At 44.5% G+C, this 16,254-nt stretch overlaps 1 protein-coding gene across 1 annotated transcript; it reads left to right on the forward strand.

The window, feature by feature from the left end:
• Positions 1-7,518: 7,518 nt before the first annotated feature.
• Positions 7,519-8,916, forward strand: LOC146195402 (organic cation transporter protein-like). The gene has a single exon (XM_084596790.1). The coding sequence runs from the start codon at positions 7,519-7,521 to the stop codon at positions 8,914-8,916; it is 1,398 nt and encodes a 465-aa protein (XP_084452916.1).
• The last annotated feature ends 7,338 nt before the right edge of the window (positions 8,917-16,254 follow it).

Raw genomic sequence — 16,254 nt, forward strand, 5'->3', positions numbered from 1 at the left:
CTTCACTCTCACTTTCAGATGCCGAAGGAGAGTGGCCAAGCATACGTCGAAGACATGAGGTGCTTCCTCAGGCGAGCCGAGCCCCCCATGTTCGAAGTAAAAAGGTCAGGAACTTGATACAGGGCGTGAGAGAGCAGCTGTTCGCAGGTCTTGTGCGCAACCCATCGTCGACTGTCAAAGAATTCCTTGTTGAGGCTATCACAGTGAAAAGAATACTACAACAACGTGCCGTGACTTATGACCGACCTTTTCATACTGGCACAATCAGGGAATCGTTTGCATCTTCCGAGCGGCATCCAGACGCTATACGCGAACTGATTCGCAGCGTCGTGGGCGAAGAAATGAGCAAGTTTTGCAACCCTCTGCAACCATTGCCAGCTTTCGTTTCTGCTATAGTGTGGGAGGAGGTGCGACAGGCGCCCAAGAGGACTCTTTCACCTGTAGCTATGAGCCTATCATCCTTGTCGGGTACCGACAACCATCCCACATATGCGGAAGCACTGCAGTGGCAGGCTTCACCGCCACCCTTTCTCGCGCCGCCCACAGTTCAGCGGCCCTCGGTGCCACCGGTGCAGTATTTCGACGATCGTCCTCTATCCCGCCACAAAGCCGATATTGGGCGCACGCCTGACCGTCGTCCGCTCAGCTTCCACTACGGAGAACCAGACCATCCCTACCGCGATTGTCCGTATCGACGCTTCGGTATTCACGGCTTCCGCATGGACTCGCCTCTTCCTTGGTTTGGTAAACGACCCTGAGTGTTTGAAGAGTACCTAGCAGGGCAGCGTTCTTCCTCTCGTTTGCAGCGGCAGTCCCGCTCCCCTTCACCAAGTAGCTATTTTACGTCCACCACGGTTCCTCGCGAGAGGAGCAAGACCGCTCGTTTAGCCCCCGCCGGGAAAACTGAAACCAGCAACCTTCTGGGGCGAGGCCACTGTTAGTCGCTGCGTTGAAGTCCTCCCGTCGTCGCCGCTTCTATTCAATCGATAGGGGCTGGCACCGTCGCCTAGGGAAGCTAAAAGCGTTTCTCTGAACATTCTTCGTATTTTAGATTGTCGTAAAACCGACAATGCATTAGTACTGCATCACTAATTTGTTGGGGAAGCAAATCATTGTAAAATTATACATGCGTCACATGAACCCATTTGATCATCATTAACTCGATCTGGATTCCCCACTGTGCAGATCGAGGTTCTGACATGGCAAATGTTAAGTGCCATAGAGCCCGAGCATGCTTGCTTGAAGCCGAATCCTCGAGCGCTCTTGACGTTTGAGGCACATTCGACAGGAGGCGTTGCCACCCTGGACGTCGCCTAACGCACACAAAATAAAAGATTAAACATGGCTTAGCTCTGCTAAGCGTGGATATACGTAGCGCAAAAGTGGTGACTATATCGGGATAAGAAGAAGTTAATTTTTCCAGCCTTCTGGTAGTGAGTATATTGCCTTGCACTGGATCATTTCAAGTGCCTGAATGTTATTTTCAGTAAACAGGTCCCAGAAAACGCATGCGTATTCGGTCGGATTAATGACGAAAATGCCAAAACATGATTCTAGTCTGTGGGCATATTTAGTTTATGTCTGAGATCACATAGTTTGCGAAACTAGATGTGCAAGAGTTACTTATATGTTTATTCCATTCCAAATTGTTAGTAATTGTAACACTAACATATTTGCATTCAGTTGCCTCAGAAAGCTGGTAAGATGGAAGAGCGTAGGGGTACACGAGACTTTCTTTTACCGATTAATTTCATAAACACAATCTGTTTAGCGTTAAGGTTCGTGTCCTATTAATTACACTGGTTTAAAATATTGTTTAGGACAAAAGTATGCAATAGCTGGTTTTCACGATCGACGAGGTCTTACGTTAAATAATGTAGTCATGCTCATATAGCCGGATTTTGATGGGATGGGTGACTGCGCTAACGAGGTCGATGTCAGCTATTATAAGGATATAATAGCTGACCAAGGACGCTTCCTTTGGGGATGCCAGAACAGACATGAAGGTTATTTGAACAAATGTCAAGGTCACAAACACATTTCGTTTTGTTCGGTAAGTAAGCTGTTACTAGATTATTTATAACGTTAGGAACATTACATGATGAAGCTTTTAAATTATTTTAGAATAAGAGACGAGGTCCAGTGCTTTACTAAAGTCCATCATGATGATGTGAACCTGACCATACGTAGCAAGAGTGTATGAAAAACTATGAACAGATGAAATCTGCTTTACTTTACAATAGCCCTTCCTAAAATATGTTGCACACCAGACAGTATTTTGTTGTTATCAAAAGAGCTGATGGTGTACTTGGAAATGATGTTCTGGAGGAAATTACAAAAGGTAAGTTTAGGTGAGCGATATAGGACGATAACTTGATATCAGTGAAACATTTTCTTTCTTAAAAACAGGTGCAACGCGCAATTTTCAAATCAGAAGGTACGACAGCTGATGAACCTTATGGCATCAAAAGTAATAAGAAAGTCAGAAAGGTGTTTGGCATACCGGCGAAAGCAATCATTTCGAATTTTATCTCGGCTTTTTGACGCTTTTGTTTTCACGTTTAGCAACGCTTACGAAATGCCAGGTCTGGATATCATAATAGGATACTCAGTAAACTCTCCTTCAAATGTCATAGGTTTCAACACTAGCACAAGCAAAATCACTGCAAAAAGAGTTGTTAAACTGAATGACCATATACGTTTAGCTGTAGGGGTCTGTCATCGTGCATTATACAGCCAATATACTTTTTTTACATAAATGGTTCCATGACTTTACCGGGGACGTTGGAATAAAACTAGGCAGTATATATCAGAAGTAATAACATTTAGCTGCGCTTACAGCTGCATTAAAAAATTTCTATAAGGACTGAATAAAAGAGCGCCCGGCACCTCCCTGTTTAAAACTTCCTTTCCTTTTACTTTCCTTTTCAAGTGTAGGACTTGGCGAGTGATCCAGCGATTTGATTTGCGTGTTTTCTATTTTATTTTGAACAATGTTATCAGAAAATTGAGCATATATTGATCTAAATTTATTTAATAGCTCATGAGATTGCTTCCGCGCAAGCTGCTGAGGCAAAAATATAATTCACCAGCTCTCATTTTTTGCTCCCGAGAAATCCTTTAGGTATAAAACTTCAGACCTGTCTCGAACAGCGTGAGACGAAAGGTGCAATATGCTATTTCATTATTAGAACTTCCCGCGTCAATTGATTCATGAACATCACTAGTAGGTCTACTTTCGAAGACAGGGTCAAGTATGGAAAAAGTCCTGTGTATCCGTGGTGGCTGGTTCACTCTTTTTTGTAAGTTATGTTTTAGCATAATATTAAACACAGGCTCTTTGTGGGCTGAGTGATCGGGATATGGAAATTGCTTGTCTCTGTTGAATGGTGGTAGGTTGAAGTCCCCAAATAATAAGATTCTTTTATTAATAATAATGGGTTCACAGGGAGCGTAAGACGCAGTATCTGTCGCACTTGTTTCTGTGGACACCCGACCCGAGCAAGGGAAGGCAGGAATGTGCGAGTGAAAGTGGATAGAGAGAACGGGGAGTCGTAGTGGAGGGCTGTGGAGTAAATTCAACCACCTGGTTGGTGAGGATAAAACATTTGGTGTGGGAACCAGGATACGTTACATGGATTGAGGTGGTTCCGGATCCCGGCTGGTGTCTGTCAGGCCGTGCCTGGCAGCGACCGCTTCAGCTCAGTCAATCAGCATCTTTTGCTCTGCTGGGTCCGAGCTGGAGACCGCAATCTCCCAAACATATTGATCCATGAGGCCCCGTTGGGTCGGTGGCTTGAAATATTCGCATAAAAATATTGTGATTGAAGGAGGCTCTGGGTGCGCCACATAGAGAGGATGTGGAGTCGTACAGATCCGGGTGTGCCAAGGCCAACGAAGCTGGGCAGGGAAAAGTTTTGGCTTGTAGCTGTCGCCAGATTATTTGATGGGGTTTTGAGAGAGAAGTATTTGCTGGAGCATATATTAGTCGTTGTTCTCGGTAGTCAAGTGTTATGTCATGATAGGTGAGAAGTCTGTCCCACGTGTTTCCCCAGTCTTCAGTACGCCCCGCTCGGTTGACGTGCGCTCGAGCAGTTCAGTCGGCTGCTTAGTTACCGGGTTGCCTGCATAGCCTGATACCCAAACGATCTGAATCGGTCAGGGAGCTGTGGAGCCAAAGGTTAAGAATTGATGGGCGACTGGGTGTATTTTACCTCGTGCGAAATTTTGAATGGTGGGTTTAGAATCGCTGGAAATGAGTTTGGCAGTGGAAGAGCAGATGGCTAGCGCTATGGCTGCTTCTTCGGTTTCTGTCTTTCTGTCGACGTTTTTTCTTTGACAGAAGCAGAAACTATATGATTCAAATTATAAGAAATCACACTGATGATATATGCTGTGGGATGACTGTATTCCGCCGCGTCTACGTAGGCCTCTTCGGTGTCAGTCGCGTGTGCTTTGTGTAACGCCTTGGCTCGAGCTTCTCGTCGTGCCTTGTTTTGAGCAGGGTGCATATTTTTAGGTAGGAGTTGTACGGTAAGTTTGTTCCGGATGTGTTGGTGGACTAGGTGGCTGTTTTCAGCGGGTGACCAAATGGGTGGAATTTTAGCGCGGCAAGAATGAACCTGCCCTCTCTGTGGAGTAAAGACTGTTGATCTGGGCAGTACGGTGAGCTTCCACTAGTTCTTGAATTGTGTTATATATACCAATAAAAGTGTGTTTCTGGAGGTGAAGAGTTGTTTTGTATGCCTGAAGAATCAGTGCGCCCACTTTCTCCGTTTCTGCCTTTGTAAGATAGAGATGGGAAAGTGGATAGACCATTCGGCGGATGACGAATGCCTGTACAAGGCGCCGGAGATCGTGTTCTCGCGTGTCTCTGTGCCTGTAGTTTGATGGGTGGTGATAGTCAGCTTCAAGATAGTTTGCGTTGAGTCCATTGTTTTGCAGGAACATTCTCAGGACTCGAAGTACTGACCTCGGGTACTTGGAGCCCAACTATGGTGATGTGTACGGAGGCATGCTTTTGCTTGGTAAGGTGGCGGTTTGGGTGGAGCAACAGCAGTTCGGATATGGTGGGGAGCAGGCTAGGCCAATGAATACTGCGTGTGTTGCCACCACCTCGGCTCCTGCTTGAAGAGTGTCCTCTATGTTTACTACATTTCCCGTGGTTGTCCATAAGCTAATGCCATCCGCATAGAGGGTGTAGGAGTGTTTTGGGATTTGTGTTAGATTGTGGGCCATCGGGATGAGGGTGATGTTAAATAGTAGGGGGGAGAGGACTGATCCCTGGGGTGTTCCGCGATTTCCTAGAGAGAAGTTGGGAGATTCTATAGGACCGAGTTTGCGTTCCGCGGTGCGGTCGCGGAGACCGGCTGTGATGTATGAGCGAGTGCGTTCTCCTACCCCTAGGCAGGACAGGGCGTCAAGGATTGAGTCCTGTTGTATATTATCACATGCTTTGGTGAGGTCCAGAGCCAGTAAGGCTCTCGTGCGGTTTTGATGAAGCAGATATAGAATTTATTCGGAAATTTGAAGCACGATGTCTTGTGTGGATAATTGGCTCCTGGATACCAGCATCGTGTGTGAAAAGTGATTGCGAGTATACAGGTGGTTGTGTAATTTCTTTGATGTGTGCTGACATCGCACAGTACATGGACGCCTCTTCGTTTCGTCTACATTGAACCGCAGCCACCGCGGTCGGAATCAAACCTGGGTACTCCGAATTTGCAGTGTATACCATACATGACATTAGAACGTCCACGCAAAAACCGCGGTCGTGAACCCGGAGCCCTATACCGTGCAATCTTACCGATTGGATGTTTGCAGTAATGGCCCCAGAAGTAAAAATTTCTTCCAAAGCTGTCATGGTTTCTTATTTCAGCTAATAAGGACGCATCAATTATACGTTTTTGTTTTAAATGACAACCCCAGCTTTTCTGGACGATCTGCCAAGACGAAACACTTGGTAAAGGAGGGGGGAAGGTATCTTTGTCAATTTCATATCGCGAACAAGTCTCAGTGATAACAATGATGTGGGGCTTTTAATCTTTACCTATGGCTTGAAAACGATTGCTCTAATCAACCGCGCTGTGTCATTAATGTCCAGAAGCATGGACGCTTTTGTAAGCGGAAGTCTGAGTCATTCTTTACCCATTTCATTGCATACCTTGACCTATATATGTCGACCACATCCTACTCAAATATTTTATTTATCAGATTGGGATTCTTACCTTGATCCCTTTCAATTTTAGTGTGTCCCATAAAAGCTTCCATATTGTGAAAGTGTCCCATGAATAATTCTTTTGGACAGAAATATTACTACCTTTGAGTTTGCGAACATTTCGCACAACTTTTTACTTTCGTTAGTCTAGGAAAAAATAGGAAAATAGATAGAAATTCCTAAGACACAACTTTGTTCCTAATGTGGGATTCTGATTTTTCGGGATCTTCCGGTATATCAAATACCACTCTGTTATGAACGTCTACTTCGATTATGTAAGCTAGTTATTTTTTTCGCAAAGGAACAAGGCTGTTCTTTCCAAGTTCTCAACACATGCTGATTGTTATTTCAAAGATCAAGCTGCAATCTGTATTCCCTCAAATTGTTTTCTATCTTAAGACTATCTGTCCTTAATGTAGCCATTTCTTTGAATAATTTTCGCTGTCCAGGAAGTACTTGCTTCAACATTCATGCGTGTTCACAGTGCCCGAGTCGCTTTCAGGGCCGGTATTCAGTTTGATATCTGCACATAACTGCAACTGACATACTAGGTACACATCGCATCCTATTATAAAACATTGAGCGGGCAACAAAGAACCACTAAATCATGACAGTCAATTTTTATTGTAAAGTAGTAGTCACCTACCTGGGTCAAACAGGAGTAGAATGCATTAAGCCTCTTGCCTCTGCCTGATCTGCCTTGTCTAACGTGCCCAATAAAGTGAAATTCTTCGGTCGGCTATTCAAAGGCAGCTCCGGCTAGGTCCCATGCTGATTCGGCGGCACGGCGGCACACTTAGCCAAGAGCGTAAAAACAAAGTTCTTGATGAAGATTGTGTTGATACCATGCTCCGGTGTGAGAAAGCAAAAATGCAGAAATGTTTCGTTCAGACAGAAGAGTGCATAAAGCCACATACCTCTGCCTGGTCTGTCATAATCAATCCTTCAAAATTCTTCAAAAAGGGGGCGATTTCGGACGCATAAGCTGCTGCGTAGAACATTCACTTGACAACAGCCGTACCAAGTCCAGCTCACGGCTCTGTTTTCGCAGTTATGTGTCTAGATGCGCATTGGTGAAACTAATGTTTGTAGCTTAATGTCAACCTATCGCTGGTTTTAGTTCATCAGTTTAATGCTCACAAATTTGCTAGAGGTGCCTAAAACATCTAGCATAAATGTCATGTACGCTTAGCTAATGCATGAGCCAACTTCGAGAAAGTAAAACCCGATAATAGTGAAAAGATCTCTGTTTGACTCGCGCCACTCGATTTCTCTCTCGCTGATCGCAGATTGGCACAGGCATGAACAACTCTGTGGCTGAATGCCACAAGTGGAACTACGACATTGCCGACAAGATGGACAGTATCGTGAGTCAGTTCGACCTTGTTTGCGAGCGCCAGTTTCTCTATGAAGTGTGCGCCCTTCTTCCCATCTTGGGGTACGCTCTACTAGCGCCTGTGGCAGGATTCGCTTCTGACCACATCGGCCGCAGACCCGTCACCATAGCCTGCGCCGTCTCTATGCTACTCGCGACCCTTGGCGGAAGCATTCCGTCAGAGTATGCCTTCTTCGTCCTGACACGAATCGTGGCAGTCTCTTCCGCGAATGCCGTCTACCTCCTGACATACATCTTGGTCTACGAGGTGACAGGCCACACTCGGCGTGCCCTCTTCACTATTTTGCACGTGGCCGTTGCAAGCATCATTGTTCCACCATTCATCGGTGTCATCTCTCTGCTGCAGCCGAGTTGGATGCTTGCTCAGGGGTTTCTCATCCTTCCCACTGCCTTGTTCGTGCTTTGGTCTTTCCAGCTGTGCGAGTCGCCTGCCTGGCTTCTCGCCAAGTGGCAACTGCACAAGGCTGAGGTGATCATCCTCAGAGCGGCCGAGATAAACGGAGCAGACATGAACAACGCCAAGGGGATGTTCGATAAAGCTGTGAAACAGCTGAAGAGGAAAGAGCGGCACTCCTTAGATACAACCGCGAGCATGTTTCTGACAGAAGGGCTCCTACAGACCGCCGTGATGCGTCGACGTGCGGTAGCAGTCTTTTTCGCAAGGTTTTCCATTTCCGCCATCTACTACGGTGTTACGATCAACGACACGGCGAAGGGTTACGAGTGGGAAATCACGCACGTCGTTTTGTCAACAGGCATATACGCCACCATCATCAAGGCCATCGGCACGCATGGCATCAGGGAGATCCTCGCCACAGTGTTGGTCATAGTTAGCTTTTGCGCCCTCGCCGAAGCTACGGTTGCGCTCGTCGGCTACACCATGGCGAGCGCTGTTGTACATGCGTTAACGAAAGCCACGATATCCTGTGCATTGAGCGTAGTGCTTTGTTACGCAGGGGAAGTTTTCCCCACGGACATTAGGAGTGCCGGTGTAAGTGTGGCACTCTTCTTTGGCGGCCTGGGGGCACTCTCAGGCACTTTTCTCACCAAAGTTTGTGGTTCACAAGCACAGTTTGCGTTCAATCTGTTCTCTGCCTTTATGGCCCTCTTGAGCATGGCAGCAATTCAGTGGCTGCCCGAAATTCTTGTGGAGAAACCGAAGCACACTCGTCCAGAAGCCACGCTGAGTGAAGACGAACGGAAAGCCCACTTGAAAGCGTCGCTTTCTACATCCGCAAAAGTGCCGATGAAGAGGAAGGGGCGAAACTCACTTCCAGACAAAAAATTAGAAAGGAACAAGTAGCTCGTCCAAACGCATCTTGAAAACTTACCACAGCGAGTGAACTTCTACACTATAGATACTTTCCACATTGGAGAAGTACAGTATTAGCAGCGGAGTGCGTTATTGGTGAATTGTGTAGCAAAACTTCCTCTCACCAGTTGCGTAAGCCTGATCCTTTTTCTTATTTTTTGGAATGGGCTTCCGGCAGTATGCCACTTGATACTGGTTGCTTCATATTTGTTCTCACTCGCATTAAACATGATAAGCGAATGGCCGCCTGTAAAGAACATGTTTTGTTTTCCTAACTCGGCATGATATTCCAGCAGTACTGATCTAAGCCCACGCTGCTATTTACATCCTACTGCAAAGCTGCAGAAGAAGCCTTTTAACATGCGTTGCACGAGTTATTTTCATATCCGCCATGCCTACACGTATAACATAACGAATATAACGAATATAACGCCCAGAGGAAGACAAGTCCACATGTCGAAACGTTGGCTTATCTGCGACCTGAGGCGTACCCTATTTACCCTTGTTCGGTTCTTCTTTTTTATGCCGCCAAAAGAGTAATTTGTGAAAAAAAATGTTCTATGTGCAACATTGTGGATTTTTACGTCTTTCATTTCTAGGATAATCTATAGTTGAGTGTATAGGATAATTTAGGTGCCTTTATCGCACCGTTTGACCACACGTTGGGTACTCAATGGCTGGAAAACCATTTTTCAGGCTTCTGTGCTGTGTAATAATGCGTGACAACACAGCCGGCATATATTTTCTTGTATTTCTGTAGAAGAAAGAAGGCCTTTTCACAATGTATGTTTGCACCGATTTTCAAAGACTGTGGTGGCCCTTGCAACCAATTCTACTCGTTCACCACTTTCTTCTGCCTCCTACTGCAGGATATCTTTCCTCTTAGAATTTCTGTCCTGAACTATTCACAATGAAGCTAGTTTTCTAAATGTAAATGAATGGTCAATAAGGCTCACATTTGTCACAGTGTGAACATTTTGCATCAGGATAAGAAGGTAGTAGCTTCCTTTGTTTTTCAGTGCTGCATACTACAAAGTCATTCCTTAGAAAATGCGTTATATTGTTAGAAATAATACCGTTCAGGATACCTAAGCATTCTATATTTAAAAATTTCCTCACCAGAATAAATGATTTGTAAATGAGGAACACAGCTGATTAATCGCCTAATTAAACCGTTAAGGTGAAGCTTTTTGGCTCTTTTAAGTACCTTAGAAATCGACGTAATGTTACTGTAATGTCGGTGAGTAAACGCTGTGTAAACTAGCCATTTCGTCAAGTTGCCGCTTAGCGAATGGTTACTGCATAAGGAGTAGGAGAATTGCATGGGCTTATTGCTTGGCTTCCCTGGAACACAAGAAAACACACCGCTAAACATAGTATGCCTTTCAGAATCTGGCATCAGACCGACTCTTCGCAGGGACTTCCACATAAATTGCTACAAGCATCCATTTACGAGTTTCATATCTGGTAAAAAAATCACGCCTGAGGAGCGAGCGTGTCTGGAAACAATTAGCTTGTGCAATTTGCTCGCCGTCTTCAATTATGTTAGACCAATAGTTTGCAAAACAATATATATAAGTGCGTTTCAATCTCACGTTACACTGCAATTGTATTACTAGGAATGTACCGCCTAAACGTGTTCTTGCCACGGCTGGCCCTACGATGTCGTATATGAATTCAAACTATGGGTAAACAAGCGATTGTTTTTTTTACTTTTTTGTAGAAGGCCAGACGGGAGCCTCATTTAAATTCGTATCGCGCTAAGGGTTGTAATAAATTGATTATTTATGAATACAGTTTGCTGTAGATTTTATAGATGGAGACTGTCACGAAATTAGACGTTCTGATTACAAAAATTATTGTACCTTGTACATGAGTGCCAGTAATTGTTAGTTTCAAACAATGCTACATGACAGATTGCATAAGTTTGACCGGCAGCAGGATGGTACTCCGGCCTATCTCTCCGTGGTCTTCGCTTTTGGTATAGCATCTGCTGGTATCTGTTGCGATTTTTGGAATTAGGGTATAAAATAAGATTTGAACTTTCCTTAAAATTTTATAGAGAAGGTGCCATTATTCAAATCTGCAGTATATAATTAGCGTATTACTACCCGGGTTGCCATATTTTCTTTACGCGTGCCTTAGATTCCACTGACCCAGGCGGGTGTCCGTGACGTAGCAAGTCTCAGGGCAATCTTCTCCCGCCGTACAATAGTGGTATTGCCTCAGCTTACGCGCTTGTAGATTTTCAGTTGGCGGCGTGAAAAGATGCGAGAAATTACTTAAAATGAAGAAGTGGAAGCACATATTCTGATTATTCAGATGTCGAATCTGCTTAGATATCTGCTTAGATTCGTGCGCATTCGTTTCTGCTAAAAGCGTCCTAGAGAACTGCAGAATCTGCACCGCAGAAATTCGAAAGCCTGAACAGTGCTAATCTACGAGGTACGTCGCGTGATACATGTATGGCTGTTGCTAGCAACGCGAGGGCTTATGTCGCACAATTTCATTCCCTTGGCGCGCTTTCGTTGAAGTGCTTCTGAATATGTTGGATATGACGATACACCGTAGCTTCTGTTGCGTGGCGTTCATTGGTGCGCATTCCTTGCAGGGCTCTGACAATTTTGGGACTAATGGCATGGTTGTCTTGCCATCCCACAGCCGCATGACTAATTTATGCAACTTCACTTTCACGTGATGCTCTCGTCTTCACGTGAAATCAATAATCGGTATTTATTCCCGTTACTTAAGAACCGAACGGAATATGAACAATGACTATAAACGTGATGACTAATGACTTTCTTTTATAGTAATTTTAGAGATCATCACTAGCGACGTCACACACGGCGAAACATTTTGTGGGCACTTCAGGTGCCTAAATAGCCTAAAAAGGCTTGCTCCTTAATTAAATCCTATATAATTTCGCATTTCTAGGGACTCACTAGGTAATAAAGCTTCTCAACTATGCAAAAAACGCATCCAAAGCCACGGCGATTTAAAAAGATATTCTTCAAGAAATCCCTCCTTATTTCTTCGAAATAATGCAAAACGATATGCATCGTCTTGAGGATTCTGCCATCACGCATATCTGGATAGTGAACGTTTAGACAACATAGCTCAGGCGATAAAAATAACTGTTCGCAGCGAAAATGATTTTTAAAGGGAAGAGACATAGTTTATGTCATGCGACTTGTACTAGATGTTGATGAGCCGACAGGATATTTTTGTCTTTGGTGGCAGTGATTTCATTTGCGAAATTCAATTTATGGAAACAATAGTACCTTGAAAGTGCGCACAGGTAAATTTTGTCTGTGAAAAAAAATGAAATTATAATTTTAAATAGATCGCCAATGAATAAACGAATGCCACAAATTTTACTCCAACTGTAGCAAAACTGTAACACTAGGTCAGCGTGTCTAATACCTGATATCAAAATATCAGCGCTATTTTGGATATGAACGACAATATATCAGGAACATGTACCGCGCTCAAATAAAATTCAAGACTTTGCCACGTAAATTTGAGATGTACATTTTTCTTTAAATTATAATGGTTTTCTGAAATACAACCATTCATTCAACCTTTAATGTATAATAGCCGTGTAACGGCTCTGTAAGTGGCAACAAGCGTCAATCCAATCGTATAATTTTACTCACCTTTTAGCGTGTCAAAGGAAGCTGCGTTTGTAGAACCCCTGCTTTTTTTCTCAGATCGGAATGGTGGAAGTAGTGTGCGAACCACGTTTTATATACATCACAAGTGCCTACACGTGCAGATAAAAAAGCGGATCATGTTGTTTTCATGACCGGATGATGCCCTTGTTTTAAAAAACTTACGTTTAACAGCGACAAATAAATACTTTTAAAATGTGTCCTCACAATCTGACGCCGCAGGACATGACGCTATGTATCACATCCGAGAGAGATAGGACTGAGTATTTCTCTAAGAGCGCCCGAAATAGATACTAATGAAGTATTCGAGGCCAGGTCGCGATAGGTGAGCGGAGTGCGAGTTGTAATAAGTAAAACTTGAGATCACTGACACCGACGGTTTTTTTTTCAGGGAAGGTGATGCACGCTATTTGATAGACATTCCAATTTAGGTACTTGGGTGCACTTTGAGCGGAGCAAAAATGAAAAATGGTCTAACTAGAATGCGGACGAGTGCGTTGCCTCAGAGTTGTATTTTTTAAGAAAGTTTTATTATTTCTGAAATGATAACCAAATATTTGGCAAACTCAGTATGTAAAGTAGATGGTTGTTTTTCAGCTTCGGCCCGATTTTATATCCCTGTAATCACGAAGACCTTTTTGCTCAGTTTACCTCCTATAGGTTCTTTTCGCAATGCATATTACATTTTTTCTTAAATTTCACACTGGGCAACGAAACATGTCATCGAAAATAGAAGTTTTCAAGGAATGAAAATGCATTTTGCGCAAACCTGCGCAAACGCCCACCGGCAACGACAGGTCCTTTACTTTTTTTCCGGAGGGAAAGTATCGGATATCGATGCAATAAATATCGTAAAGTACTTTTCACTGTCCAGCGCTCACATTTGTTCATCCTGGAAGCGACTATCCTGTCCACCGCATACGTCGATCAGGAAGGAGGCGATTAGTAGTGCGCTGCTTTTCCATGTTTTACATCACGTTGACTAGATTGTTTCGATTACTGTTTACTATAGCCTTGAGCTTGTACGTTTTGAACACTCAGTCCAATCTCCAGAGGACCGCATGATTAGAGAATATTAACCTTTAACACAATGATCAGATGTGTACACGATTGAAGACTACAAATTTAGGCACTTCCATTTAAAGAGACCTTTTGTCCATATCGACTCACAAAGCGGCACCTATACCGTGGAAATTCCCTGAGATGGAAAAGTTTACCTTCGCAGAAACTTCCCATCGCAGTGCCTACGATTCAGCAGTACCAAGCTATTACAACTCAACGCGCATGTAGTCATCGGAAAAATAAATTACTCCTGGCGTTTACCTACTTGAATTGTCTGTTAAAGATTACATACTCCAATGAGCAGAAGATATGTGAAACTTCGTAGGAGCGCTGATCATCTTGCGCCCTCATTTTAATTTACTTTAAATTAAAATAATGAGGTTCATATAGAAATACTTCCACACGTCTAAAATGTAGTAAAATGTTTTGAAACACTTATCTTATACTTTTTTTGCCGAAATTTTCGAAATCTCTGCAATCCTGGGATTGTCGTCTGTGGAGAACGGGAGGATGGTGTCAAGGGTGTGTCGAGGATACCGCGCACAGAGGATAAAGAATGGCCTGTAACTTGTTTCCTGTTGGGTGGTATTTTATGCATATGTTAAAAATGGTAGCAGAAAGTCCCAGTCTTTGTGATCGGCGGCAACGTACATTGAAGCATGCTGGTGAGCGTCAGGTTAGTTCGCTCGGTCAACCCATTTGTTTGCGGATGATAAAGGGTAGGATCTCGGAAATGCGTTCGGCACAAACAAAGACGTTCTTCTACAACATCAGCTGTGAACTGACGACCTCGGTCGCTGATCAACACTCGGGGAGGCCCATGGTGCCGTATAACAGAGTGCAGTAGAAAGAGGGAGACTTGGTGTGCAGTAGCCGATGGAAGAGCTGCCGTCTCAAAGTAACGAGTGCGTTAATCAGTGCAGATGACGATCCAGCGGTTGCAAGAATGAGACTTGTGAAAGGGTCCCAAGAGGTCTACCCTGACCTTCTCAAAAGGGGATCTTGAAGGCGTCAAAGGATGCAGGATGCCAGGATGAGTGCTGGTAGGGTGTTTGTGACTCGCACACTGAGCACAGCTAGCCACATACTTCCAGTGGTTTCAAGCATCCGTTGCAGCAGAAACGTTCTTGGATGCTATAGAGCGTCCGCGCATATCCCAGGTGTTCCGAAGAGGGGTCGTTGTGCATAATGCGCACGCCAGAGGAGCACCACCAGAAGGTAGTGGCGACCAGTGGCAGAAAAGTCCTTTTTGTACAAAAGACCGCCCAATATACACTATAGACTGGAAGCTGTAGGATCCCCTGCAGCGGTAAAGAATGGTTGAAGATTCTCGTACTTCCTCTGCTCAGTGCGGAACGTACGAGTATTGAGGAAAGGAGGTAAAACGGCAGCGATGTAATGATCACAATTTCGGCATCACATTCCGCGTCAGTCCGCGTCAGCGTTCCAGCGTCCACTCTTATACGAAACTGTGTATTCGAGCTCTTGTAAACGGATTGCCTACTGTACAAGACGGCCACATGGGTCACGGAGGTTGACAGCCAGCACAGATAATGATGATTAGTAACCATTGTGAAGAGTCGCCCGTATAGATAACAGCGAAACCACTGAACGGCGTAAACTACAGCGAGGCACTCCTGCTCAGTGATTGTGCAATCGCGTTCAGATTTGCTTAAGGAACGACTGGCGTAAGCAATACCATGTTCCTTGTCGCCGTAACGCTGAATCAACACAGCACCAAAGCCAACGTCACTGGCATCCGTGTGCAGTTCTGTTGGAGCAGAAGGGCTGAAATGCCAGAGAATCGGATCTGATATTAGTAAAACGTTGAGCTGCGAAGCGTCACACTCTGATGCCCACTCGAAGGGAGCGTCTTTGTGAAGAAGGCACGTGAGCGGGTTAGCGATGCTAGCGAAACAGAGAATGAAGCGGCGAAGATATGAGCACGGTCCTAGGAAACTTAGAAGTTCCTTCACGTTCTAAGGTTTTTGAAACGACGCAACGGCCGCGCTCTTTTGAGAATCAGGTCTGACGCCTTCATGATCAACGTGGTGTCCTAGTAGCAAAATCTGAAGCTCATCGAAGCGACACCTCTTCGAATTAAGTACTAGACCTGCGTTTTTCGAGAGCGAACCGTTCATTGCCCTCATTGAATGTCCGGCAAAAATGACATAATCGAGGTAGCACATACATATTAGTATTTTATTCCACGTAAGATCGCGTCTGTAATCTTTTCAAAAGGTGCAGGAGCAATGCTGAGCCCGAAACCCATTCTATTAAATTCGAACAGGCAATCGGGTGTGATAAAACCCGTTTTCTCCTTGTCGTCAGGGGGCATAGGGATCTGCTAATATCCCGATCGCAGATCTGTGGATGAAAAGTGTGTTACGGAGAAAAGACAATCTATGGCGTCATCGATGCTGGGAAGGGGATACACGTCTTTCTTTGTTGCAGCATTCAGGCGGCGATAGTCGACGGAAAAGTGCAATGTGCCATATTTCGTCTTGACCAGTATTACAAGGGCGGCCCAGAGACTGCATGACTCTTGAATGACACCCTTTTCCAGCATATTCCGAACCTGCTCACTGACGACCTG

Source organism: Amblyomma maculatum, chromosome 3 (assembly GCF_055883805.1).
Source record: "Amblyomma maculatum isolate TAMU_Amacu chromosome 3, ASM5588380v1, whole genome shotgun sequence".
In the NCBI taxonomy this organism is placed as follows: Eukaryota; Metazoa; Arthropoda; class Arachnida; order Ixodida; family Ixodidae; genus Amblyomma; species Amblyomma maculatum.

Excerpts from the sequence above, each read along its gene's own strand:
- LOC146195402 (XM_084596790.1), top strand. The coding sequence starts at position 7,519 with ATGAACAACTCTGTGGCTGAATGCCACAAGTGGAACTACGACATTGCC.